Source organism: Myotis nattereri (assembly GCF_964212035.1).
Source record: "Myotis nattereri genome assembly, chromosome: 8".
In the NCBI taxonomy this organism is placed as follows: domain Eukaryota; kingdom Metazoa; phylum Chordata; class Mammalia; order Chiroptera; family Vespertilionidae; genus Myotis; species Myotis nattereri.
Genome location: NC_138083.1, coordinates 34,673,614 through 34,699,932, shown reverse-complemented (window position 1 = coordinate 34,699,932; position 26,319 = coordinate 34,673,614). Strand labels below are relative to the sequence as shown.

Sequence of the window (26,319 nt, the reverse complement as noted above, 5' to 3'; positions counted from 1 at the left end):
TTCTTGGTTTAAGGAAGATAGGATTTACTAGATGGATGCAAACTGTCTAGTCATTGAACTCTTTCCCTATTCCACTGGCCAAGGAATTTTCCCAGCTTCTTCCTCTCCTACCTCAGTGAGACACCAGGATTATGGCATACTCTGGGCTTGGGACACCTGGCTAAGTGGTCCCAAGACAGGACTACTGAAGGGAGTTGCCATGTTAAACTTAGAAGAGCAACAGGCACATGCCCCTCCCAAAAAGCTAAAGCCATAGGCAGCTATGTTAGAATCATGGGGCCACTCCCAACCAGTCCTTTCCCTGGGGCTGCCAAGTCCCCTCCCTGAAAGTGGCTGAACTGCAGCTCGACTTGGGAACAGTGGAAAGGGTGCTAGAGGCATAAAGAACTGGGAGACAACAAGCCTTTAAGATTCCAGTCACTTATTTTTGAAGCCACGATTTAGAAACCCATTTACTAGCTCAGTGTGATACCTGACCCAAAGGCATGGAATTCTCAGTCTCCACTACACAGTCAATGAATCGAAAACTCAAGGTGGGGCCCAGAAATCTCTTGAATAAGCCTGTCAGGGTCTACACTGGAGTTTGGAGACCAGAGCCCTAGTCCTTGCCTGCATTCACTGTGCTTTGGATGACGACCTACTTCAACAGCCCACCTCCGCACTTGAGCCAGGCTCTCCTCCCATCCCCACCCATCAGGCCTGCAAAAGAACGCAAAGGACACCAGACAGTTATAGAGAAATACTGATTTTAATCCAACATAAGGTAAACAACAGGCGTCCTTTATCTTTCAGCCCCAAAAATAACAAAAAATTGTGGAAACAAGGCACAATTTACCCCCATTCTTGTTATGTGACTCCCGTCACACACAAAAAATTTCTATGAAAATGGTAAAACAAAAATAGAAGTCTGAGTTTTAAAAAATGTATTAAAAAAAACGCCCACAAAACCTGTCGATAATATTCCTTATTCTACAAAATAGCACCAGTAAGAAGAGTAAAAGGTGTTAAAAACCATTACAACAGCATTTCTGAAATGCAGCTTGTCCACCTCATGTTATCCCTACAAAAGAATTATCATGGAATAAAAAAGGACTTTTAAAATCTCTGGAAGGAGGGTCACGCTTTTATTACAGTGTTCCCCCTGCAGTCTCTTAGATGCGAGGAATGTGCTTCTGCCCCTGGCTATCACTGCTTCTGTGTTTCGAGAAAGACTGAGGAGTTAGGGCCATACTTCTAATCTGGGGGACCTGTATCTGTGATGAAGGGAGGGTGCACCTGTGTGTGTGTGGAGAGGGGTGGAGTCCTTACCTAAGGGTCCTCTTCCACTCCTCACATAGGGAAGAGATAGTGAGTGGCCATACCTACCTACATAATATATGTCAGCTTATGACCCAGCCCACCCCTTCCTTCCTGAGCTGCCTGGAGGGTTCTATTGCAGTCACTGGGAGGGGTTTAGCTAAGGGTGACCCTTCCTCCCCTTGGGTCTAGGGGGAAAAATAGCCCTGAAATTATCACCAGTGTGGACAATACTCTCAATGGGCCCCAACAGTGCATCCCAGCCCTTTATACTGAGGTGAGGGGAACATGCTGGGTAAAATTCAAGAATGGCAGACATCATTTCCACATCTGCCCTAGAAAAAAAGCATCCTGGTCCCTTAAAATGTTCCTCAGCTACATGTCTGTACACACCTGGAAACAAGTTGCTGCCGACGCTTAAAAAATAAAGTATTGCAGTAACTGCCCCGGTTCACTTTTCAGCCTTAACCTGAGTATGGGAGAGCAGTCATGTCAGCACTGTGGTTTTGGTATATTAGCAATTGTTTCTGAGCGGTAAACCCAGGAGGGAGGGGGAAAAAAGCAATCTTTACTAACTACTTCAAGTTTCAAAGTTTTACAAGGTAAGATGAGCACCGTGTTTGGCCGTTCTAAGAGGCCAAGTTGAATTGTGCGCAAGGAGGTGGCACCTGGGCACCCCCTGCCAAGAGGGTGTCAGGTGGCTGTGGCCCAAGATACATGGTGTGACCCCACACAGCTGAGCTAAGGAAGGACAGAGCCTGGGGTGTACCTCCTGGGTCCCAGCTCTGCCCCGCACACCCCAGTGCCCCAGAGTGGCTGGGGGACTATTCACAGGCAAAGTAGTCCTTCAGGGGGGCGAAGAGGTGTCGGATGACAGGCACACTCCAGGACCTCCCGAGCAGCTTCTGGCGGGCACCGCGGCCCATGTTGGACACATCCGTGTAGTGTACAGGAAAGCCGAAGATCCTGGGGGCACCAGAGTAAAAAGACAGGAGTCACAACCGCCACCTGCAGCTACGTAGTACCCATGGGAGGTCCTCACTGTGGCCCAGACGGCACCAGGCGCCACTCTTCCTGCCCCGTGTCCGGGCCCACTCTATGAGCCCTCTTTTTTTATTTTAGGAAGACACTATTTTATTATTTTTACTTTTCATTTTTATTGGAATTTAAACAAAACTTTGCGGCATCTTTGCTGACTCTGATTATACATCTCTTATTCAAGAGATTTCTGGGCCCCACCTTTACTCATTTGCTCATGAGCCCTCTCTTGACCCCCAGAGGTCAGGTGCAGGGTTCTTCAGAACACAAATGTTGTACCTACATATATTTTATTCATTTATGGCATACCTAACTTTTTCTCAATTTTTTCAATATTTCTAGACCACATGATTCATCTGTGATGTTTTTTTAAATTGTCGCAAATGTCTGAAAATGTTCTGGTATTTATTGAAAATAATCGGCATATAAATGGACCCACGTAGTTCAAACTTGTGTTGTTCAGGGATCAACTGTGCAGAATAATCCACAGGACCAGTTTGTTTCTACTAGTGAGAATTTTTGTACCAAGAAAACTACTGTTTAGTAAAGAATAAAAGTGGTTGTAGAACTGAAATATGAGGAATGAAAATACTGCATATCAAAGCATACTTCAAGACAGTCAAAATGTAGAGGAATATCCATAGCCCTCTTCTTACATTTTTAACAAAAATATTCTAACAAAAATAAGATAATAAACAAGGAAAACAAAAGGAATGAGAAAAACAAATTGAAACCAGAATAGGAAAACTAAAACTTAAAAGTTGGTTCTTTGAATCAAAATAGGTGAGCTACCAAACTCAGCCAAACAAACAGAGATGTGTGGCTAAGTGGGAGTCAGCTATAGACAAGCCACTTGGCAGAAGGAATCTTCTGAGAAAGAGCACTGGCATGTTGGTGGGGTTTTCTTTAGCTGGCTGCTTACATCCTAGTCCCAGCATGTTGAGGCAGGCAGACGCCAGGGCAGCACAGCCAACACACAGGCTGTGCTGTCTAATGACCTCATGTCAGATTCCTCCTCTCCACCACCCTTCCGCCATGTATGGCAGGAAATAAGGACTAACTCTGAAAAGGTATTACTCCCAGCCCCATAACGTAGATCAGTGGGTCCAGGTAGAATGGAGGCAGGCAAGCAAGCCTAACTTGTGTGGCTGGCCTTGACCACTTTTGTTCCCCTTCCTCTCTGCCTGCATCATTCCCTTTCCACATGCAGCCTCGCTCACCTTTCTAGCTCAGTGCACCACAAAACATCTTCTTTGCCATTCATGACAACAGGGAAAAGCTGGTTTTTCCCCTGTCTGATCGAGTTCGACTTGGTGGTTATTGTCTGTACTTTCTTTAACTGGAGAACAAAATGACATCATGCAGTGAGCACGGAATGAAGGGTTCTGGGGATGTGTCAAGAGTCAGAAGCACCTAGGGAAGATGGGGGTGGCGGCAGGGAGGGGAGAGAAGGTGGCGGTGCTGGGCTCGCAGAGAGAATAAGAAAAGGACAAGAACATTTTGTGCTTCCCACAAGCGCCAAGAAGTTAACGCACAGAAAGGACCAGCCTCGGAGAGAACAAGAGATAAAAATGTGACCAGGAATGAGATCACATGGGTGCCAAGAGGACACGAGAGCTATGGATCAAGCAACATTAAGCGAAATGTAACAATCCACCCAAGATTATAGGGAATGGTCAACCAAACCAGGATTTTAGCTTGATGTAAACATTAAGAATTAAGGTTATGGACATCTTAATATAATTATCTAGAACTTGCCAGCAGGTAATTTTCCCTTTTGGCGAAGTATTAATTACTCACTTCTTGGGAGGACCAGCTGAAATTACGTGTGTGTCTCTATGGCATGTGCATTCAAAATTAGAAAGTCTAGTTGCCTTTTCTCATATAGTGATTATTGTTTCTGAAGAACCACTCCTACTCTGTACCTAACAGGCAGGACAGAACAATTATGTGGGGAAAGAGGCCAGCACCAGGGAGTTCCATGTGAGGGGAGAGGGACAGGAACGAACTGCGTACCAAGATCAAGTCCCGCTTGAATGTCACCAAGTGCATTTTCCGCAGACTGTTTGTGAGCACATCTTACCTTTGCTGTCCTATTGAACTCCAAGCAGTCCTGCAGCTCGAGTTTATCATTCTTTGATGCTATCACGGGCCTGGGAACAGCCAAAACCCATTACTTTCTACCATCTGTCAATGGGTCTTAGCTAGGCACCTCCCAAGGTGGGAGTGAGGGCCTAAGCCTGCAAAATGTGCTCTGGCAATGAACTGCGACAAGTCAATAAATACGTGGTGATGAAGATCCTGGCATAAGCACAAAGCTGTGTGCCAAAACCAGGGACAGACTAGCCCCTTCGAGGGGCAAGATCAGTGTCGAGGAATAAATGATCCTCTACCTCAAATTTTAACATCAGTCAAATTAGGCTCCCGTTGAGTAGAGCAGGAATGGGGACGCACACTGGAAAGAGTCAGGCGGCCCAGTCGGATCCCAGCCCGATTACCAACCGAGTGAGGATCTGAGCAGTTACACCGGACCTAGTGTCTCAGGAGCTTGGATTAGATCTTTGTGGGTCTACCTGCTGCAAAGAGCACTGCAAAGCCATGATTCGGTGGCTTGCTGCTAGGGATGCAGCCACAGGAGGGTCTAAGGACTAAAAGTGGATGCAGGTAGAAGAGCAGGAGGTGGTTCAAAAAACACTAATTATCCTTGTACCTTGCACCATCAAACAAACCTGCAAATGCAGAGAACGGCAAACGGGTGCCCAGAGTGGGTAGAGCTTTAGGACCAAAGTGGTTGAGCAGTTCAAGAGCAGAAACCATCAAGAGCTCTGTATCCACACTTGGTCAATACCTCGGCAGCTCCCATGTAAGGAACCTCAAGGTCACAAACAAAACAGACTGAAGAATGGAAACCGTGCCCACAAGAGAGGCCACTGAATCACACAAAACATTCCGTTAGATTCATCCATCTCCCTTGACCTTACCTTCCACATTTCCAGTGCCACTCTACTGCCATCCCCAGCTTTTCTTATAATCCAAGGGAGCTGAGGGACTTGGGGAAAAGGACACAGCACATCCCTACCTATGTTGATTCGAAGGTTTCCACCTCCAGGCTGGATTTGGGTCTGTGACCCTGGTTTGTGCTTGAGTCATTCTAGAACCCTGTAGTGCCGGCTATAGTGCTACAGCTTGAGTCTTATCACAGCTCAGACAGAAAACTTCGCGGCATCTTTGCTGACTCTGATTATCATCTTTTATCGCAGCACATCCAGTGCCTCAGCAAATCCTGAAAGTCCAACACTCATGTTATCTTGAATCTAATTCCTCCTGCTAAATTTCACAGAACTGGAGGGAATTACAACGCCCCAAGGTGCAGTGTGTGTATGATTGGCACTTCCTGGGCATCAATTATTAGTCAGACTCCTCTAAAGGACCATGACCATCTCAAGTTTCTCTTCATTTCTGCCCTCATCCCACTATCATTTATTTTACCAGAAACTACCAATCTAGGACACAAGTCGTCAGCTTAAAACTTCTTAGAATCCCCAAAGTAAATCTAAGTGGACCCATAAGCCCCACATAATTTGGCCCATACTAATGAGTTCTCTGTCCTCCTCTCACAGCCTCTCACCAAATGAGGAACACTGTTCTCTGACTTGGTTTGTGAATGCCCAGCAAGCCCACCCCTTAACCTCTTCCTTTTGCCTAGAATGTTCTCTCAAATAACTATGGCTCCATTCCTACTTCAGGTCCTTGCTGGCATGAGAAGCCTTCCCATCAACTCTTCCACTGCCCTGCCCCCTCCAGCCATGAACCTGAAATCATTTACTGTCTTCTCTACCCACCAGCCACTAGCACGTGAACGCTGAAGACTTACATCTGATGTGGTGACCAGTAAACTGGCAGCATGTACAACAGTGACTGCTACAGAAGCAGCGTTCAGTGAATGAGCCCACTTCACTCAAAATTCAGATGGCACTGCACCATCTGATTGGGTGACAACCCAAATAAAATTGCAAGATGCCTGGCCATTGTGGCTTAGTGGCTGAGCATTGGCCCATGTACCAGGTGGGGCACATGCCTGGGTTTTGGGCTCCATCCCCAGTGGGGAGCATGCAGCAGTATTTCTCTCTAAAATCAATAAAAGTATATTTTTTAATTTTTTTTAAAATGCCAAGAGGTCCAAGAAGAAATCCTCCAAGCGACACCAGTAACTTCTTGCCTCTGTCTACATTTTGCTAAAAATACCAGAGTTATTTATGCTTCCAACACTTCCTTCTAAAAGAGAATCTTTTTAAGCTTAACCTATCTGCAAGTCCGGGATGTCAAATTACCATCACGTTTTGTATCTTAATTAGAACGCCACACAGCCCTGAAACCACATATAGAATATAACTAAAGCTCAGTGATGTGAATGGACTAATGAAAACCTGGGGCAAGCTCTTGGCTAAGAAAACCCAAGGATGACAGGGTGTCATCTCAGCTCTGCCACCTGCTTGGTCATATCAGGGAGAAGGGCATGTCTAACCCTCTCCTCCATTTCCCAGTGGGACAGGCAACTAGGAGGAGAGGTGGGGTATAAAGCATGATGAGCACCTCCAGTGGGAGAAGACATCTGCTCCAGCACATGGCACTGTAAGAGCCAGGCCCCTGGGCAGAGCAGGAAACAAGTTGGAGCAGACTGAGGAATCTTGGCCTGAGGTTTCCAGATGTCAATCTGTAACACCAGAGATTGGTCTGAAGCCCAGGGTGGCTCTGTCTCACGTGAGTAAACCAGTCAGAGCTCAGACCATTAGATGCATTTCACTTGGCTGTTATCTGTCCCGCTCAGAGCCCTGTGTTACCTGTTCATCCCGGGCAGGTTGCCCCAGAAGTATCGGGCCCTGTGAGCAGCAGACACTTTGATGGCATCAATCATCACTGGATTACACTGTAGGGAGACAGGAGAACAACTAGCTGCTAGGAGCCCACAGCAGGATCCAGGTAGCAACCAGAGTGGGGCAGGTGGCAGGGCTGCTCCTTGGCTATCGAGGACACATGATGCCTGCCAGCTAAGGGACAGACCAATTCTCAGCAAGAATCGGGCTGGAGGCATAGCTAGTGCCCCCATATTAACGGTGGGAAAAGAGACCAGGTCAGACCTGCAAGTTCTGAGAAGGTATGGGCCGGGGCGCACCGATTATTATGGAACGGACAGGTGACCAAGACAGCTCAAAACAAAAATCTGACAAATCAAGCCCCTGGTGTGGGAATGCAGTGTTGGCAACATGTGCCCCCTGTCACCCATCTGTCAGGTTCACACAGCATGAGAGAACTAACTAGCCAGTTATATATATAATAGTTCTCACAGAACTTAAGCTGTAAAGCTTTGGGGAAAACTAAAGGACGTTGTAAGTGTATAAAAAGTGTTTACTACAATGTTCAATGCATATGAAGGATTGGATAATGAACCTATCTGTGCGCCCTAAAGAAGCAATTCTCAGAACAAGGATTAAAAAACTCTCTAGAGTAATAACCGGAGTCAAATCTCATGAGATCTCCAAAAATGATGGTTTGTTTCATCATCCGACTTCAATAGGTTCGGGATAAACTTAGAGATCAATTTCTTTTTCCCTCAAAAATATTTGAACCAAAGGAGACTGAACAAAAGAGAATCAATCAACTCGACTCCATGATTCTGGGATCTAGCCAGGTCTTCAGTCAAAATCCCAAAAATAATTCACAACATAGAAATCCCCCACCCTCATTGCCAGCAGGACCTTCCCCGCTAATGTAGTCTTGACGATCAGGACCCTAGGTCCCCTCACCTCCAGGAACCGACAGATGTCCCTCTTGTCGCCAACCTTCATGGCTACCACGTTCTCAAACATCCAGAAGAAGGGCCGGTCGTCGCCTTCCTTGGGCCGAGCGTAATTCAGCAGGTGGTAGAACTCGAAGAAAAGCCGGCCTGTGCCCTCTGCGCCCACAAAAGAAGATGGCTGGCTGGGGTCAAAACCATCCCTCCACATTGCAACCAATGGGTTCCCAGGGATCACCTGAGGCTGGTGCCCTACATTCCCTTTATCGGCGGTGCAATATTTCTAAGTACCTTGGGGGACTGAGGCTTCACAACGTGGCATGGACAGAGCTGACAGGTAAGGCTGTCAAGAAGCAAGGAGCTCCTTCTCAGGGCACTCCTAGACCAACACTCAGTTGACACAGGGTCTTCTGAGGCTACCAAACGAAGGGATACTCACCATATAGGCCTTTCCTGGCGGGATTCACATTTGAGAGATCATTGCATGGGCTCCCACCAATTACCAAGTCAAAGGGACCCCATTCTTCAACCTGAGAAAGAAAAACAGTCTCACAGGAGGATAGGAGTAAGGATGGAGGGACAGACAGCCTGGGCTCCAGGTAACCTGTCAAGATAGCTTGGCTGCTATGACCACAGGTTACCTTCTCCCACACCCCTGGGCATGGCTGTGAGGTTGTGTGGGGCTCAGGGCGAGGAGGAGGGTGTTACAAAGCCCCCAGGGGTGCGGGCTGTCCTCACATTTTTCTTTGTGATGTTCCTGACGTCATTCACATATTTAATGTTGCCTTCGTGCTTAACAGTTCCAACGGCGATGGACTCTTCACACACTTCGGAGGCGACATACTTCTCTACTTTGATCCCCAATTCTTTGAGGACCAAGTACCCTGTGTGGGATTGGGGAGGCAGAAAACACACTCAGGGTCATCTTGCCTCCAGTGATTCTACGTCACATCCAAGAACTCACATCAGACCACAGGTACATGGTAGCCCTCATGTGAAACCCTGCAGATGGCACAAACTACATAGCTCAAACACCAGGCTCTGCAGACTATAGAGTTTTGTGAAGAAAATACGTACCTATCAACTGGTACAGCCCACTGGTAGAACCTATTAAAACTGGCATGTCTAGCCCTGGCTGGTTTGGCTCAGTGGATAGGTGTAGGCCTGCAGACTAAAGGGTCTGGGATTCAATTCTGGTCAAGGACATGTACCTCGTTTCCAGGCTCGATCCATGGCCCATATTGGGGTGGCGGGAGGCACCAGTGGATGTGTCTCTCTCTCCCTCTTTTCATCCTCCCCATCCCTTCCACTCTATTGAGGGGGGAAAAAAAAATCAATGGAAAAATATCCTTAGGTGAGGATTAAGAAAACGAAACAACACACACACACACACACACACACACACACACACACACAAAACCGGACAGGTTTACAGCCATTGTCCCAGCATAGTCAAGCACAGACACAAGGACAGGGATCTTCACCAAAATCGTGTTTAAAAAATAACCTCAAAGCAAGGGGACAATGGTCAAGGCTCCATTTTCTACTGTGGGTTACCTGTGCCAGCATGAACAGGTGTGGAGGATGCAACAGGGTGGGGGAACCAAGCAGCTAGCCATGACCTGAACGTCATTAAAAACTGCTAGCTTTAGGCAGGTGGACACTGGTAGCACACACAAGTACAAATGATGCTAAATGCAGCACCTCATCCTCACTGCTTCCTGCTCTGGTAAAATGGAGATATTCCTACATGCCAGGGAAATTTTGAGTATTAAATGTGTTAAATTAGGAAAAACTCCCAAGGGAGACATGCTTGTTGGTTATGTGGAAACTGGAGGAATGAGAAACTGGAAGAATGGGAGAAAAAAATGAATATTAATAGGAGAAGTCTATTCATCTCCAATATATCCGTTTTATGGGATAAAAATAATTTCCCAAGATACCTGCATATAATACTAATACAATGCAAGTGCTGACATACGTATATATGACTTTTAAAAGGAACAAGAGGATCAGAGTGGGTGAAATACATGGTGGAGAGGATTTGAGGAGAGAAAACAAAAAGCCATTGGTTTTCTCAAAACTGGTGACAGACAGGTAATCCCAGAGGTCTTGCTTGGCACTGACGACAGACACCTGGACCAGGTGCCCATCCCAAGGTGAATTCCAGACTCACCTGTGGCAATTCCATCAAACAGGGACAAGACTCGAATGGGCCGCCTTCGGGCTGCAGGAATCGCAGGATATAACTTGGGGGCTTCCTGCCAGGTTAAAGAAGGTCATGGAGGTCAAGATGCAGGGGAAAAGGCTCAACCTTTGGGCAAGGGGCGAGCTGACCTTCCTCTGAGGGACTCAAACTCTGTGTTCTGCCCTTTCTTAGCAGGGATCCCCTTAAGAGCTTTGGCACAGACTGGCTATTCTACCCTTAAGACCTGGAACACAGAGACTTGAAGACAGATGCACACACGCAAAAGGACATGACACCCCAAACAGGAAGGCCTGGGACTGCCTCACAGACCTGGTAGAATGGAGCCCAGGAAAATCCACTCCCCCTACAATTAAAGACTAAGTCACGGGCTTCTCTTTCCTTAGAAAAACCATGAAAGACCACAAAGGAGGAGAGAAAAGACCATTGGGGAAGCCTGAGGACTGTACAAAGGACAGGTCAATTATCCCCGTCTCTGAAGTATGAGCTACTCAGCCAGCCATTTGTATAATGGACCTTTTTATGAAATCTTGCCAACAGACTTGGAGAGCACTGCAGTCCCCGGACTCTCTGGGGAAGGTGGTGCTAGAAGGAACCTGTGGCTTACGTATTCGAGACCAGGGTCGCTGGTGAAAAAGGACTGCAGGCGAACATTCCAGTCCTTGCGGCGCTGCAGGACCCCATGACAGCGCTGAGGGAGGCACATGTAGCAGCTCCAGGGCTCCTGCAGCTTGGCATCTGCTGCTGTGCCCGTGCCCACCAGCAAATCCAGGCACTCCACACAAAAGCACCTGTGCCCGGGAGTGGAGAGAAGACATCAGACCTGTCTCCTATATCCATAGCCCTGCTTCCTAGATGGTAATGCACTATCTAAAAACCGGGTGCTTCTCCCCATGGGCAGAATGGCCCTACAGTGTGATGAGGGATACACTAACCTTTTTCCTAAGATATCAGTACCCTCAGTGCACAGGCTCTGCACAGCAAAGATCTCTACCCCCGAAGTGGCTAATCTCCCGGGAGGCTTCCACAACTCATGCCCCACCCTCAGACATTTCTGTCTTAAACAGATGAGAACTACAACCCCTGTCGAGTAGTCACTCTGGGCCCCTGTCCTCAGGTCCACTTGATTCCCAGTCCTGGGCCTGAGGTTTTTGGGCTGCAGGAATCACAGGTATGGCCTTGGGAGCCTCGGGGCCCTGCTGGGCCTCACCCACATGGCTGGTCTGAAGCTCACCGGCAGCAGCTTGTGTTGCTGCACAGAAGCAGCTCGCGCCCCTCACAGCACACGGTGCAGTAGGACTGGTAGCCATCATCGTCGTACATGTAGAACAGCTCGAGGAACCGGTCCTGGTGCCCAGAGAGAAACGCTCATGACACGGAGACCAGGGACCACTGGGCCCGCTTGCTCAAAGGGCAGGTCACTGGTGGCTTGGTTTGTTATAGGAGCAACTGGCTGGGGTGTGCGTGCCACTGCAGATGGCTTCCTTTGTGACAGCACCTGCCCTCAGAGGGGAGGATGGGGTGATGGTGGCCAGGGAGGGCTTCACTAGAACCTTCCCCGATGGCTACCTGCAGGTGCTTTTCTCTGGGGAATGACAGGGAAGTTGTGGAGGAGGGAAGGGGCAATAAAGTCCAGGGAGGGGTTAGGACTTACCCGACACGTCTGGCAGAGTCCCCCCTCAAAGAGAGGGTGGAAGGACACGGGGTTTTTCCTGCCACAGGACAAACAGCTGTCTGTAAGAAAGCATGCGCGCAGCTTGTGACAGCTCAGGACCAGTAACAGCTGCTAAAGCCTCGGGTCTACGGTTCTTGAGCCCTTACTCCATGCTAGCAATAAACAAGGTCTCGTCATGCTTTACTCCTTTCAACAACTCTCCCAGGCTAACAGACCCACTCTAGACGTGGGACACACCCCGAGCAAGGGCACCTCCTGCACAGGGACAAGCTGCAAAGGCCTGGCACAAAAATCTGAGACTCTTTAAAGACTGGGACTTTGGACAATCCATGGTGACACCAATTTGCTCACTGTCACATCATGAAAGGACTTACCAATGACTATACACACAGCCATCATCACAATTTCAGACCCCAGGTGGCTGACTCCCCTTCATTATCAGCAGGCAGGACAGGATAGGCAATTGGTAAAGGCCTGGCACTACCCAGGGCGGGAAGTGAAGACTTGGAGGGAGCATTACCATTACCTTCCAGACTACTCTTGTTGTTGGCAACATCCAAAGCCATTTGCTCTGTTGAGAAAAGAAGGTGTGACATGGGGTCAGGGAGCCTCTTATTGATAATTAACCCCTGCTGAGCAGTCCTCACAATGGCCCTCCCGGTAATGGGTGTTCGCGATCCCCTAAATCACCTCGCGTCTGGTCCTCCTCTCCTCGGTCTTTGCCATTGTTATAGTTTGTCTTGAGGCGCTTCGGTTGGGGGCAGTAGTCCGTGGAGGTGGACGAGTCATCGGCTGTGCGTCTGCGTTTCTTGTTCTCTGTGAAAGGGAAGGACATAGCAGCCGGGGCTGGTAGGGGGTGCAGGGAGAGCCATGAGCCTGGGTGACAGATGCTGTTGGGCCATGACAGGGTCCACACTGGGTCCGCCACATGGCCCCACGATGGGACATAAGTCAAAATCCCTCGAATATCTAACATGTTTATAGGGTTTTAAAGAGCTTTAGACCCAGCACAAAGACCATTAGGCAGAGGCTAACCCACAGCTGAAACCCTGAAACATTTGTCTCCAATGCCCAACACAGTGGCTGACAGTCACTTGAAGCTACTGAGCACTTAAAATGTAACTTGTCTGAGGAATTGCATTTTTGCATTTAATTTTAATGTAAATTTTAGATTGCTCCAATTAAGAAGTTCATTTAGAACTTGGTCAAGTGAAAATTTGGAACTTATACATTTGTGAAAATATAGATCAAGTATTTCTAACACAAATATCGCATCCAAATTGAGATGTTGTAAAACACATAAAATATGAGATTTTGAAAACAGTACTAAAAGGAAACGTAAAATAACTTAATTTTTATACTGACTGTTAGAAATGCTTAAACGTTGGATATATTGGACTAAATTAAACGCATAATCAATACTAACTGTGCCTTTGTTTCTTTTACTCTTTTCAGTGTGGCTATTAGAACATTTTTAAAGTAGATGATGTGCCAATTCTTTACATTTCTTTAAATTCCACTTATGTATTCTAGCTCCAATATGTATATATACAGTGTAGTCTGCAAGGAACATGGTTAAGTTTGACTCTGTTCCTAGGAAGGAAAATTATGCAGTCATTAAAAATCATAAGGACTCTTTAGTGACAGCTGACAGTGCTCATATGATTAATATCAAGAAACAAAGGGTAAGCAGGAATCCAACTAGTGCACAGGAAAAGTTGGAAGGATGTGCACACCCAACAAGGTTAACCTGGATGGAGGACTTGTGAAGGTTGAGAGTGAAGTGGGGGATGAGAGTTCAGGTTGAGATTTCTTTTCCAGTGACCACTGTAGAGGCAAAGAAATTGGAAGGCAGTGCAGAGAAAATAGTGCATAGTCAAAGGATGGGAAGGGAATACCGTATTTCCTTGATTCTAATTTCATACTGCCTGCACGACGCACCTTCGACTTATTAACCACTTTTAATGGGGGAGACAAAACAAAACAGAAAACACTATGTTAAATGTACGAATTAGTAGGCAAATCCTGGATTTCAGGCATCTTGGGTTTCTAGAAAGTGACAATGGGAAACTATGCAAATCTTATAATGGAGGAATTAGGCTATCGGACAAAAAGGCTAGGTTATGCCTCTTTTGGAGGTGGCTCATGGTTTTTTTGAGGTTCTGGAGGTTTTTTAAAATACTTCCCAAGTTTTCACCAATGAGCAGAGCTTAATTTTTCCTTTGAAAAGTAAAGGTGCTAGTGAAGATTCCATCTTGATCTCCTGCTGACTCAAGTTTACAGAACAGATTCGATCGCAGACCAGCGAGGCTGGAAAAGGCTGGGCTGCTTGTTTTCCCATAGTCCTGGGCTCTAAGACTGACTGGTTGCTGCAAAGCTGGGGTGGGGCAAGGGGCAGGAGGGGTGGCTGCATCTCCCAAGGGTGCTCCCACTAGCAGTGGCAGTCAGGGCTGCCCCAGGGACCCATTCCCACCTGTTTGCGTGTTGTTGGGTTTGAGGCCCTCGATCCCGGTGGGCTTGAAGCCCCCATGGGCCCACTCCAGCATGGGCTTCAGCTGGTCCTCCAATGAGTCTCCGGGGCTGCTGGGGAAGGTCTTGCCAGCCCGCACCCTGGCTTTCTGGCGAGATAAAGGCGAGTCTGTGATGAACAGCAGGGGTGGGTGCTCGCCAGGTGGCACCCGGGGATTCCCCCAGCTGGGGCCTGCATTCCCCTTCACACTGGGCCTTTCATAACCAGGCAGCTGTCCTGGGCGTGGTATGTGACAGGGAGGGGCCTGTGCAGGGGGCAGGCGGGAGGCCATCCAGACAGCAAATATGACCTCTTCCCTGTGGAGAACCTGAGTGGTCAGCTCCCTCTCAGAGAGCAGAGGGTCAAAATTAGCACTGCTACTTTTAGATAAAGAAGTATCATCAACTCTGAGAAAGCTCCAGATTTCTTGGTTTATTTTACTAATGAAGATGGCGAGGTGTCAAGTTTTAAGTCTTATTTAAGAAGCACTAGGAGGATTCCTAACTCCGCAGAGGCTGGTTCATAAATGCTGGGCAAAGGCCACTGATCTGTTCAGTTCTAAGTCGAGGGAAAGGGAAAGATAGATAGAGCCTGATGGATCCCACAGACAAGGGGGAAAGGCAGCTGTCCTCAGCGGCTGCCCTGTGTTGGCCTTGAGCAACACCATTTAAAGGAAGGAGGGCTCCTTTAAATGCTGGCGGGCTCAATGGTTGAACGTCGACCTGTCAACCAGGAGGTCAGGGTTCCCAGACAGGGCACATGCTGGGTTGCGGGCTTGATCCTCATGAGGGGCATGCAGGAGGCAGCCGATCAATGATTCTCTCTCATGATGTTTCTCTCTCTCTCCCCCTCTCCTTCATTTCTGACATCAATTAAAAAATTTTAAATAAAGGTAGGTTTTGATAGCTCTGGAAAAGCATTATTCACTGTTATAAGCACTGTCCCCCACTTTCTAGTGCTTCTTCTTAATTCCGTCAGCAATACTGAGAACCACCAGGGAGAAGCTGAAGTAGTTAGTACTGACAGTCAAAGGGAAGGCTCAGATCCCTTCCTTCCTTCCCAGTCTGGCCCTTAGGCCAACAAGTTTGCATTCCCCTCCTGCCTGGTGGCCCTGTCCCTTCTAAGCCATCCTTGGTTACGCTGTGGCCTGAGCTAGCTTTCTGTATGTCTCTTGTCTTAATCCTGCTCTGGGGGCCAGGTCCTAACCACCCACCACCGTGTTACCTCCAGAGCGTGGTACATGGCCTTCCTATAAGAGACCAGCTTATTGAAGGTCGCCAGATTAAAGTGCTGGCTGAATAGCCCCAAGGCCACCAGCTTATCTGCAGAGACCTAAAAGAGAAAGACATCATCAACATCCACCTACCCTGCATCTGGGGTGACCTGTCTCTCACAGGGTAATTCCAGGGGATCAAGTTCAGATTCAAAAAAAGGGGAAAGAATAAAAAATAGAAATGATATATATAATCCTATAGCCAGAAGCATGGTCGACACTCCCAGTGTGAGAAAGTTTCTGCTCCAAGTGGATACAATGAGAGGCACCCTGTGTTTGTACATATTTTAAGGGCAAATGACACACATGGTCCCTGCTGTGGGCCCCTTGCAGGTCAGTCTTGAAATTCTCTGTGGATGCTCCAACACTGGGGTTTTGCACACATGCTTCCCTCTCCTTTGTAAATGTGACAAATAGCTATGATTACCACTTAGCCTTTTATTAATTTATTAATTGAACTTAGTATATGTTTAGAGAACAGTGTTTGGCACAGTGTAAGTTTTTTTAATTTTTTTTTAAATTTTTGCTATTTGTTGATATCTTCCTTCCACTGGGGCTAAAGATCCATAAAATCTCATGCCCCAAGTTCCAAGGCCATGCAGGAACCAATCAGGAAGTAATAAAACTGGGTGTTTGGGGTGCTGATCAGACTCAAAGACACACATGATGATTCATTCTCCACGGAACATGCTCGCATTCACATATACCTCTAGCCCAAGGTCTTATGGGCAACTCTATATCCATATCTACGGCTAGAAAAAACTGGGGCTCAACAAGCTTGTCCTCTGAATGCCGATGCTGTTCCCAACGCCAAGATGCTCCAATGTAGCATGGGGGCTTAGCACCAGACCCCACATGGTAATCCCTTCCTTAATGCTAACAGCTCCTCACTTTATCTTATTAGCATCAGACTCAGTCTTGCAAAGTGCATTTTATGTCTCACCAAGCCAAAGCAATCACAAACAATTCATGCTTCTTCATTTCACAGAATTCATTGCCCACATCCCTGCATTTAGAGCAGTGGTTCTCAACCTTCGTAATGCCATGACTCTTTAATACAGTTCCTCATGTTGTGGTGACCCCCAACGATAAAATTATTTTCGTTGCTACTTCATAGCTGTAGTTTTGCTACTGTTATGAGTCGTAATGTAAATATCTGATATGCAGGATGTATTTTCATTGTTACAAATTTTACATAATTAAAGCATAGTGATTAATCACAAAAACAATATGTAATTACATATGTGTTTTCTGATGGTCTTAGGCGACCCCTGTGAAAGGGTACTTAGACCCCCCCCCAAAGGGGTCGCGACCCACAGGTTGAGAACCACTGATTTAGAATGCTTCAAGGAGAGCTTATCCTGCTCCCTCTGCTGGCCAACGAGGACATCAGCATGCAAGGGAGACTTGCCCTGTGGGAACTTCAATGTGTTTATAGCAAATGGCGCAAAGGAAGCCCAATTCATAGGAAACCAGAACCTCAACCTGAGGCCAAATCCCACAAATGTACTAGAGGGTCCTTCATTCCCACATCTGCCTCCATCTAATTTGTTCTGTATCCTCACCTAATCTCTGGGCATAGTGAAGGTTAAAGGAACATTTCAAAAAGACACCACTCCAGGAAAACTACTGTCTGCAACATTCTACTCAAATCCTGGGGATTTCAGCCCTAGCTGGGTGCTCAGTGGTTAGAGCATCAGCCCCTGGGCTCACGTGGGAGGCATCAATTGATGTGTCTCTCTCACATCAATGTTTCTCTCCATCTTTCCTCCTCCCTCCCACTCTTTCTAAAATCAATGGACTAAATATCCTCTGGTGAGGATTAACAAAATAAAACAAAAAAACCCCTGGAGATTTCAGAATGTGCCTTCAAACTAGATATAAGGATCACAACAGCCTAATTTATTTGTCTCTAACACCACTGTTATGGGGCAGACTTTCAAGAAAAATGAACTTAAAATGACTAACACCAACAATTGAGAAACCCTGAAATAACCAACTCTGCAAAATTTTTTATATCACCAGGCAACTCTAGACCAACTCTAGGCTACTTAGAGGTGCCTATCTGCCACCTCTGCGGGGCTAAATTAGGCTCACCCTTCCTGTTTCTGCCCCAGGGAGGGGGGGAAGCACATCAGAGACCAAGTGGCCATGGATCCAGAGGACTTCCATCCGTTTGTCTCCTGTAAGGGTAGACTGAGCTCTGGCCCACAAGACCCTGTGTGTGTCTCTTTAAGCCATTTTACAAGGAAGATTTGTTATTCCTGCTGGATACAGAGTCAAACACAGCCTCACCCATCTGGAAAGAGCAAGGCACAGGCCCTTATCTCACAAGGCAACTGCAAAAGGAAAGGACGGAAACGCTATGGGTCTGCAGGCCCATGACCGTCTGCCCTTCCCTGGACTCACCTCAGAGAACTTGCCATCGCCAAACCACTGGACCCACCGCATGCCGGCCATGGCCTGGCGCTTGGAGGTGACCTTCCAAGACACTACCATGGCAGGCCACCAGGAGAAGCCCTTGATCTTTCCCCACACGAGGTCCCCTATTCCAAACTCCTTCCCATCCTGCAAGATAAACCACATGAAGGAATCCTAATGAGACAGACTACCTGGGCCAAGCAAAACTCCCGCAGCCCCACTGACCCCAGTGGCAACTGCCTGACGGTGCCACCCAGGGCTTCCCTGGAGTGCCTGCCAGGCCTCCTCAGGACATTATCTACCCACCTCCAACACTTCATGGTAGAAAAAGTACGAGTGACGAGTGAGAACGGCTTAAAATAAAGGGGCAGTGGGTGGGCCCTTTCCAGGTAGCTCAGTTGGTTAGAGCATTGTCCTGGTTAAATTTCCAGCCAGGGCACAAACAAGAAACAACCAATGAATACATAAACAAGTGGAAGAAATCAATGTTTCTCAAAAAAAAACAAAAAAAACTTTTTTAAATCAATCTTTTCCCGTCTCTCTCAATCTAAAATTTAAAATAATCTTTAAAAATAAAATTAAAATAAAGAAATTTAAAAATATAAGGGGCAATGGATGGGCAGGATTGGTTGTTTGATAGGAATGTAGGGTTTGTTATATTAGATCTGTAACATTTAACCTAGTATTTAAGCATGAAAGATGTCGACTGAAAACTAACAGGAAATACATCAGAATAAAACAATGACAATCAGCTGAATATTCCACCACAGGCCATGAGATGGGGTAGCACAAAGCCATTAAAATGCAAAAAAAAATAATAATTTTTGCCATTTATACATAGCTTACCATAAAATGTGAGGTGCCCGTAAGAATAATAAAGTTATTAGAATATATGGTGTAATCTACTCTGAAGTAATGTACGGTGAAAAAAGGATTTCTACACAATATATGTACATAGATATGTACTAACTACTAGTATACAGCAGTGCTTGAGTGAAAACAAGCTCAGTTTGTTGATTATAGACAGGAAAGACAACTCATTTTCCTAAAATGTGAAAAAAGCCAATCAACAATTGCATGTAGACTATACTATGATCAACAGAATCATGCACTATGTATACAAAGTATATATATTTCTAGGTGTAAATATATAATATTCAGAAAATCAGGAATCATGTGCTTGAGATATCTGGGAGATAAGTAGGGTAAAGGGTCATGTCACATGTGGGAAACGTACTTGAACGAATTCAAATATTATGCCAAAAGTGACCCAAAATTGTAGTCATAGTTCCCCCCAGTAATAGTATGCTTTTCTCTCCTAAATTCACCCCTTCCAGGTGGTACCTGATACTCGGTGCCGTCTGTATCTCTGCCCTCTGTGTACATCTGCGGGGAGTCCAAGTTCTCCTGTTGACTGTCCTGAGCCAGCCGGGTGTAAGGGGTACTACTGCTCTGGGGCACCACACTGTCATCGGTGAGGTCGATGGTGGGGTAGGGGCTCTCTGGGGACGGCCATGGTGTGCCTGCCAACGATGCTGTGCGCCGCCTCAGGGACTGTGGACAGAAGGACACGTAGCTTGGGCCACAGCAAACCAGGTGGATGGCCAGAGATAAGCGGCACCCCAACTGCTTCCCAGGCAAGCAGAGAAAGTGAGGACAAAGATGTCAGTTAAAGAGTCCAGAGACCAATCAGAATGGCTTTCCGTGACCAAGTATCCCATAAGTGGTGGGAGAGAGCAAAGCACTCCCATCAAAACAGACAGTTGAGGACAGAGGCATAGAATGAGCGATGCTCACATAGAGGCACACAGAGCCACGCTCAGAGAGGACCACTGGCTTCCTACGTGCTTACACTGTGTGCCCAAACTTGCAACAGGAGTGGAGAGTTGCTGTAACCCCTACGGGTGTTCAAGACAGTCAGTGAAGATAACCAGGGAGTTATCTCTAAGAGAGTTTTGGAAGTCAGTGGCTTATAGCTCGTTTCCAAGGAGGGGCAAGATCCCAGTCATCAGGTAATTCCTGCATTCCCACCACAGTTCCATCCAGGATCAGGCCAGAGAGGTAGGTCATCAGGCTGAAGAGAAGCTTACCCAGCACCCAGGAGAGAAAGGAAAGGCAAGACCCTGAAAAGCAGAGGAGTGTGAAGAACAGAAGCCGGTTAGGGTTAGACACTGGCTACTTTCATGGTGCAGTGAGATCTTCCATTTAGAGGTGGGGGCAGGGGTCTGGGCATCCGGGAACCAACCCTGGTAGTTGAGAACTCCACTGGGGACTCGTCCATGTGATTGCGGCCCTGCCGGCCTCGGGTGGAACGGAGGGAGAGCCTGTGCCTCTCCCGGCCAGAGGCACTGATGTGATTTCGGGTTCGGACCTAGAAGCAAGAGAGGATAAGCACGAGGCCTTTGGTGACTGCAGGCATGTGGTGTGGCGCAGGGGGCCCAGAGGACTGGGCTGAAGAAGTAGTTTCAGGTCAACAGAAGTGCATGAGGGACGTAAGGGGGTTAGGGAAGAATCTAGACTGCAAACTTCCCACCCAGACACTCCCCAGCTCATGCGATAAGGGGTTAGGATGGCCAGCAGGGCTGACAGACACTCCACAGCAGACCCCACTGCCTATCACAGCTGAAACTGGCACCTGTAAATTGGATTGAAAAATGAAATCCAAGTTTACTCGAAATGAAACATGTTTTTCCCCAAAAAGCATTAGAATAGTTATTGCATTCTTCAGGAAGGTACTGGATCCTCAAGATGGATGGAAAGCCTTGGGCTTCTTTCTCAAAGTGGCATGACCTTGGGGGTTGCAGACCTGTGTTGGAATCCTACAGAATAGTTAATATTGAACCATTGGTAAGTTACCAGAATCTTCTCTCGTCCGCAAAAAGGGGGATGATACACATCATATCCTAGAGCAGAGTGAGATTATAAATTGCACCTGCAATGGTCAGCAAGAATTAGCCGGCTCGCTAACATACTGGGTTGCCCGAGAGCAGTATGTATCGTCCATTCCATTCACAGAAGCCACCCACAGAAGTGACTCGCATAGGTAACTGGCACTGAGCCAACCACCTGCCAACTCTATCACCCTTGGGCACTTCCAAGAGTGTTTTAAGAGCTTAAAAACTACCATGTGAAAGAAAACAATGATATTTCATAAGTCTTGCTATCATTTTTCTACTTTTAAAACTGTCTACTTCTCTTCAAAGTCCCCCTAGGACCTTGGTCGGCAAACCGTAGCTCTCGAGCCACATGCAGCTCTTTGGCCCCTTGAGTGTGGCTCTTCCACAAAATACCACGTGCGAGCACGCACGTACAGTGCGATTGAAACTTCGTGGCCCATGTGCAGAAGTCCGTATTTTGTGGAAGAGCCACACTCAAGGGGCCAAAGAGCCGCGTGTGGCTCGCGAGCCGCGGTTTGCCGACCACTGCTAGGAGATCCAAAACATGTTTTTTTAATACAGGCCTATGAGCGGTTTGAGATGGTGCCTTGGCTCAGGGGAGGGGACTTACAGCTGGGCTTTCAGACCGAGTCCTGGTTTCCCGGAAGAGTTTTGGCATTATTGGAGTGTCGGAGCCATCTCCATCTTCCTCATCGCCATCTCCATCACCCGTCAGATCCTTTATAAATGAAACATGTGCTTCAGGATATCATGAACAGGTTATAAAACCTAAATAACTTAAAAATGAATAGTCAATCATATTAAAATCAACAATCTTAATGTTGGTCCAAGAGACCTAAAAATATTTTCAACTACCTAATTTGGTTCCAAACAAATTTTACAACGGCTCAAACCATAGGATCATGAATTCAAGACATGACTGAAAGATAAAACCCCAATGGAATCAGAAAAACCAAAGAAATTGTGTGACGCCAATATACATCATGAAGACTTCTTGGTCTACGCCTCAGCCTAGTTGGGCCATCCTTAGCAGGGAGACCTGACCCAAGTCTCAACTGTGTGGCCTTCAGTATGTGCATTCCCAGTCTTTAAAATTGGCATAACAGCCTGGGTGGTGTGGCTCACTTGGTTGGAGTGTCGTCCAATATAATGAAAGGCTGCTGGTTCAATTCCCAGTCAGAGTACATCCTCATTTGGGATGTGTATGGGGAGGCAACTGATCAATGTTTCTTTCATACATTGATGTTTACCTTCCTCTTTCCCTTTCTCTCTGTCTGTCTCTCTCTCCAGTAAAAACATACCTTCAGGTGAGGATAAAATAAAATAAAATTGGAGCAACAGTACTTCCCTTATGAAACAACAGGGTTACAGCACATTTCACCCAAGGCCAGCACTGAGAAATGGCTCAGGCAGGAGACTTCATTACTATTACTGGTAACTATCCGCCATCCAGCACTGTCCCCATCAGCTGGGTGCCCACCAGAATGGAAGCTGTAATAAGGGCGAGCTTTCATTTGTCCACTTCTATCATGACTTTGTCCCTTATGCCTGACACTAGTTCTTGGAAAAAAGTTAACCAATTGACAAAACTCTAAGGGAATTAACAAGACAGAAGGCACAAATAATGTCAGGAAAAACTGTAACTTGGAAAAAACTGATAAAGTAGAAACTCTGATATTGCAATGACTGCGAAAAAATTCCCTAGAACAAGCCAGGTGAGTTATTTCCAATGTGCATCAAAACCAGACACAGATACATTATGAGAAATAAAATCTGTCTAAAATCTGTCTAATTCATGTGTAGATGCTAAAAAGTAAACCAAATTTAAAACATAATGTGCCCAAGTTAAAATTGAACTCATTCCAGGAATAAAAGGAGATTTTGCTACATTAGGAATGTATCAATTTAACTAACTGATTATCCAGATTGAGAAAAAAGTAATTTCAAAAATTATGCAGGAGCCCTAACCGGTTTGGCTCAGTGGATAGAGCGTCGGCCTACAGACTCAAGGGTCCCAGGTTCGGTTCCGGTCAAGGGCATGTACCTTGGTTGCAGGCACATCCCCAGTGGGGAGTGTGCAGGAGGCAGCTGATCGATGTTTCTCTCTCATTGATGTTTCTAACTCTCTATTCCTCTCCCTTCCTCTCCAGAAAAAAAAAAAAAAAAAAAATCAATAAAATGTATTTTTCTTAAAAAAAATTATGCAGGAAGCAGCTAGTAAAAGACTTCATAATTTAGTAAAATAAAGGTTTATGATTTTTTTAAAAAACTTGGCATATAATGGCAGCACAGGACATGCTAACTGTGAGGTTGTGCAAAGTACTGTGTGCCTAGCAGTCCTCAGATTCATCATTCAACAAATATTTATGAGGCACCCATTTAGGTGGACCTTGTGTACCCCATTTAATGAAAGCTAAAGGGAATAACTCTGAATCCTGAAAGAGGCATAGTAGAGCCCATACCTGAGTATAACTTAGCAGGCTGGAGACCTCTCTCTTGGACAATCGTGAGCTTGATCTTCGGCCTGTGGAGGAAAGAGAAACGCAGTCTGTGTTTTGTGGAAGGGACAGCATGGGCCAGGCACTTTATAAGATCCAAAACAAAACTAGAGGTTCTCATGAGAGAAGTCATCAAAGTCCTTCCAGAACTGTGCTGCCCAGTTCAGTGGCACTAACTACATTTAAATGAACAATCCAGTGCCTCCCACATCAGCCACATTTTAAGTGCTCATATGTGGCTACTGGCTATTGTAGTGAACGATACAGAAACCGAACACATTCACCCTTGCAAAGTTCTATCAGACAGTACAATGTGAGGAGCTGTCAATAACAGGATGGGGCAATACAGGATTTTCTGAACCATCTGGGTTAGACAATCTCAGTGAGGTGGATCCCAGGTCGTGTGACCTGGGGAACTACTGAGGCAAGAAAAGGTAAGCCTCAGCCCCCTCCAGCCTGAGTGATTTTCTTCCCAGTCAGTCCAGATGCCAGGGAACAGGGTCCCAGAAGAGCCAACGACCCTAGCCTATGCTGCAACCACCCCCACTGTGACTGGGGAAAAAACAAAACAAAACAGGGATGTCACCTCCTCAAAGGCTCAGCTGAGGCGAGGAGAGGAGGAGGCCGAGGGCTGTGGCAGGGATGATAAACGGGCTTGGCTCTGCCTATATCCCCCTCTTCCCTTCCCTGGCAGGCAGTCGGGGACCAGACCCTCTCCCCACAATCTGCCTGCAGCCTGCTCAGAGGGAGGCTCACGTCCCAGCTGCGGTCCAGGTCTGTGCCACCCCACCTCCCCACGGGCCCCGCCACCTCTGATCTCCGGGGTGCTGATGGCCTCCAAGATCGGGGGTGACGGCGCGTCCTTGGAGTCAGAAGACTGGTTGCTGCAGTCCCCATTGGTGATGATGGAGTCTTCCCTCCCGCTGGCATCCTCCTCTCTGCTGAGTGGCCTGGTGTCTCCCTTCATTGTTTCCTGTGAGAGGGTCGGAATGGATAGGGTAGCAGTGAAGCAAGGGCTAGAGGGGCAGCGTACCCGCAAACTTCCCACCTATGGTTCTATGCCCTCGGGCCAAGAGAAACCCTAGGACATAGGCTCAGGGCGATACTCCTTTCCCAAGGACCCCACCCAGACTGCCCCCACAGCCTGCCCCCCTCACCAAACTCGGAGGCTCAGGACTTGGTTCCATGTGGCCAGGCTGCCCGGAGGCTCAGGCGCCAGCACCCACGAGGCTGGGCCTTGGCCTGAGGCTCAGGCTGCTCTGTGCAATTAGCTGGCCACTTCAAACAATGCCATTTAGTAACCGCCTGCGCCTCAGCCTCGCCTGCCGCTGGCCTTGGTCCCCTCTGCCCCTGGCCTCTGCTCCCTGCCCAGCTTCTGTGGGGCCTCAGGAAGCCAGTGCATTATTTTCCCTCCTGACCCCTTTGTTTGCTCTCTCCCTTTCCCTCAATCTCCAGGTCCTCTTCCTACCGCCCCCTCCTCCCCCACAGAACAGCTTCTCTCTTCTCCATGGCAGCACAAGCCCCGCCCCACCCCAACCTCAGGGACCCATTGGTCTGCTTGCCTGTCGCTCTCTCCTCTCCACCCTCACCAGCTGAGGCTGAGTCCCAAGTTCCCAAGAAGGGAAGGGATAAGAGGAAGCACAGGCAAAGGACTGGGACAGTTAGCAGGAGGCATGCCCCCAACCTGCTCCAGCCTTACCCCACTCTGGGCGTTTGTCTTCCTGCTGCTGCTCCTCCTGGTGAGTGCGCCATCACTTACTCAGCTATGGGCTCAGTGCCCTTCGACCTGGCCCACCACCTATAACATCTGTTGGCAGTAAGAACCTGTACCTTTCATTTCAACCACCCTCCCAATGTCATTGTGGGCCATTTTATACAAGAGGAAAACAGACACACAGACCTTACTACTGTGAAGTCAAAAAAATCCCATCTAAGAAGTGGGGCCATTGCAAAATTAGAGCCGAAGTACAGGGTGAGGCCCTCAGACTTTTTGTTTCTTCCTCTATTTTTGTTTAAAATATTTTAATTTTTTTAAAGAGAGAAATAGAAACATTAATTTGTTGTTCCAGTTATTTATGCATTAATTGCTTGAATCTTACATGTGCCATGACCAGGAATCAAATCCACAACCTTGGCTTATTTTTTTTTTTTAATATATTTCTTTATTGATTTCAGAGAGGAAGGGAGAGGAGAGAGAGCTAGAAACATCAATGATGAGAGAGAATCATTGATTGGCTGCCTCCTGCACACCCCCTACTGGGGATCGAACCTCTAACCCAGGCATGTGCCCTTGGCCCAGATCGAACCTGGGGCCCTTCAGTCCACAGGCTGACGCTCTATCCACTGAGCCAAGCTGGCCAGGGCGACCTTGGCTTATCGGGACGGCCTTCTAACCAACTGAGCTATCTAGCCAGGGGCAGACTCCTATTTCTTAGTTTCCCCAAAACAATTCCAGAAGTATTTGGTACCACACCTTCATGACGTGGTACCACACCTTCATGACGCAGTTACCACACCTTCATGCCGTGGAACCAGGCCTGGGAAGGCTTCCCCAGCAGATGGCTGCCTACAGACACTACGGACCCGGAGCCCTGTCTCAGGGACTTACCATGCAGTGACAGATTACACAGGAAGCCAGATGACACGAATGCAAGATGACTCACACTGGCATGCCGGGGGTCCTTCTAGAACCATCTAGTATACAGGGCTGCA

General features: G+C 47.3%; 1 protein-coding gene across 11 annotated transcripts; it reads right to left on the bottom strand.

Annotated features, from left to right (window-relative positions):
• Positions 1-731: 731 nt before the first annotated feature.
• DNMT3B (DNA methyltransferase 3 beta) lies at positions 732-24,794 on the bottom strand (the record flags this gene model as incomplete). 11 transcript variants are annotated; one of them, XM_081097926.1, is made up of 22 exons in its annotated part: positions 732-2,262; positions 3,555-3,673; positions 4,418-4,487; positions 7,176-7,261; positions 8,139-8,287; positions 8,568-8,658; positions 8,867-9,012; positions 10,305-10,389; positions 10,942-11,125; positions 11,569-11,681; positions 11,989-12,068; positions 12,536-12,580; positions 12,700-12,825; positions 14,483-14,627; positions 15,743-15,850; positions 18,201-18,359; positions 19,557-19,766; positions 20,458-20,583; positions 21,720-21,827; positions 23,572-23,633; positions 24,418-24,580; positions 24,765-24,794. In XM_081097926.1, the coding sequence occupies 22 exons, from the start codon at positions 24,792-24,794 to the stop codon at positions 2,121-2,123; spliced, it is 2,547 nt and encodes an 848-aa protein (XP_080954052.1). In that variant the 3' UTR covers positions 732-2,120. The 11 variants fall into 11 exon arrangements, with proteins under 11 accessions (XP_080954052.1, XP_080954048.1, XP_080954051.1 ...); XM_081097922.1 differs by lacking the exon at positions 24,765-24,794 and adding an exon at positions 13,908-13,967 and having other exon boundaries at positions 24,406-24,574; XM_081097925.1 differs by lacking the exon at positions 24,765-24,794 and adding an exon at positions 13,908-13,967 and having other exon boundaries at positions 24,418-24,574.
• Positions 24,795-26,319: the final 1,525 nt, after the last annotated feature.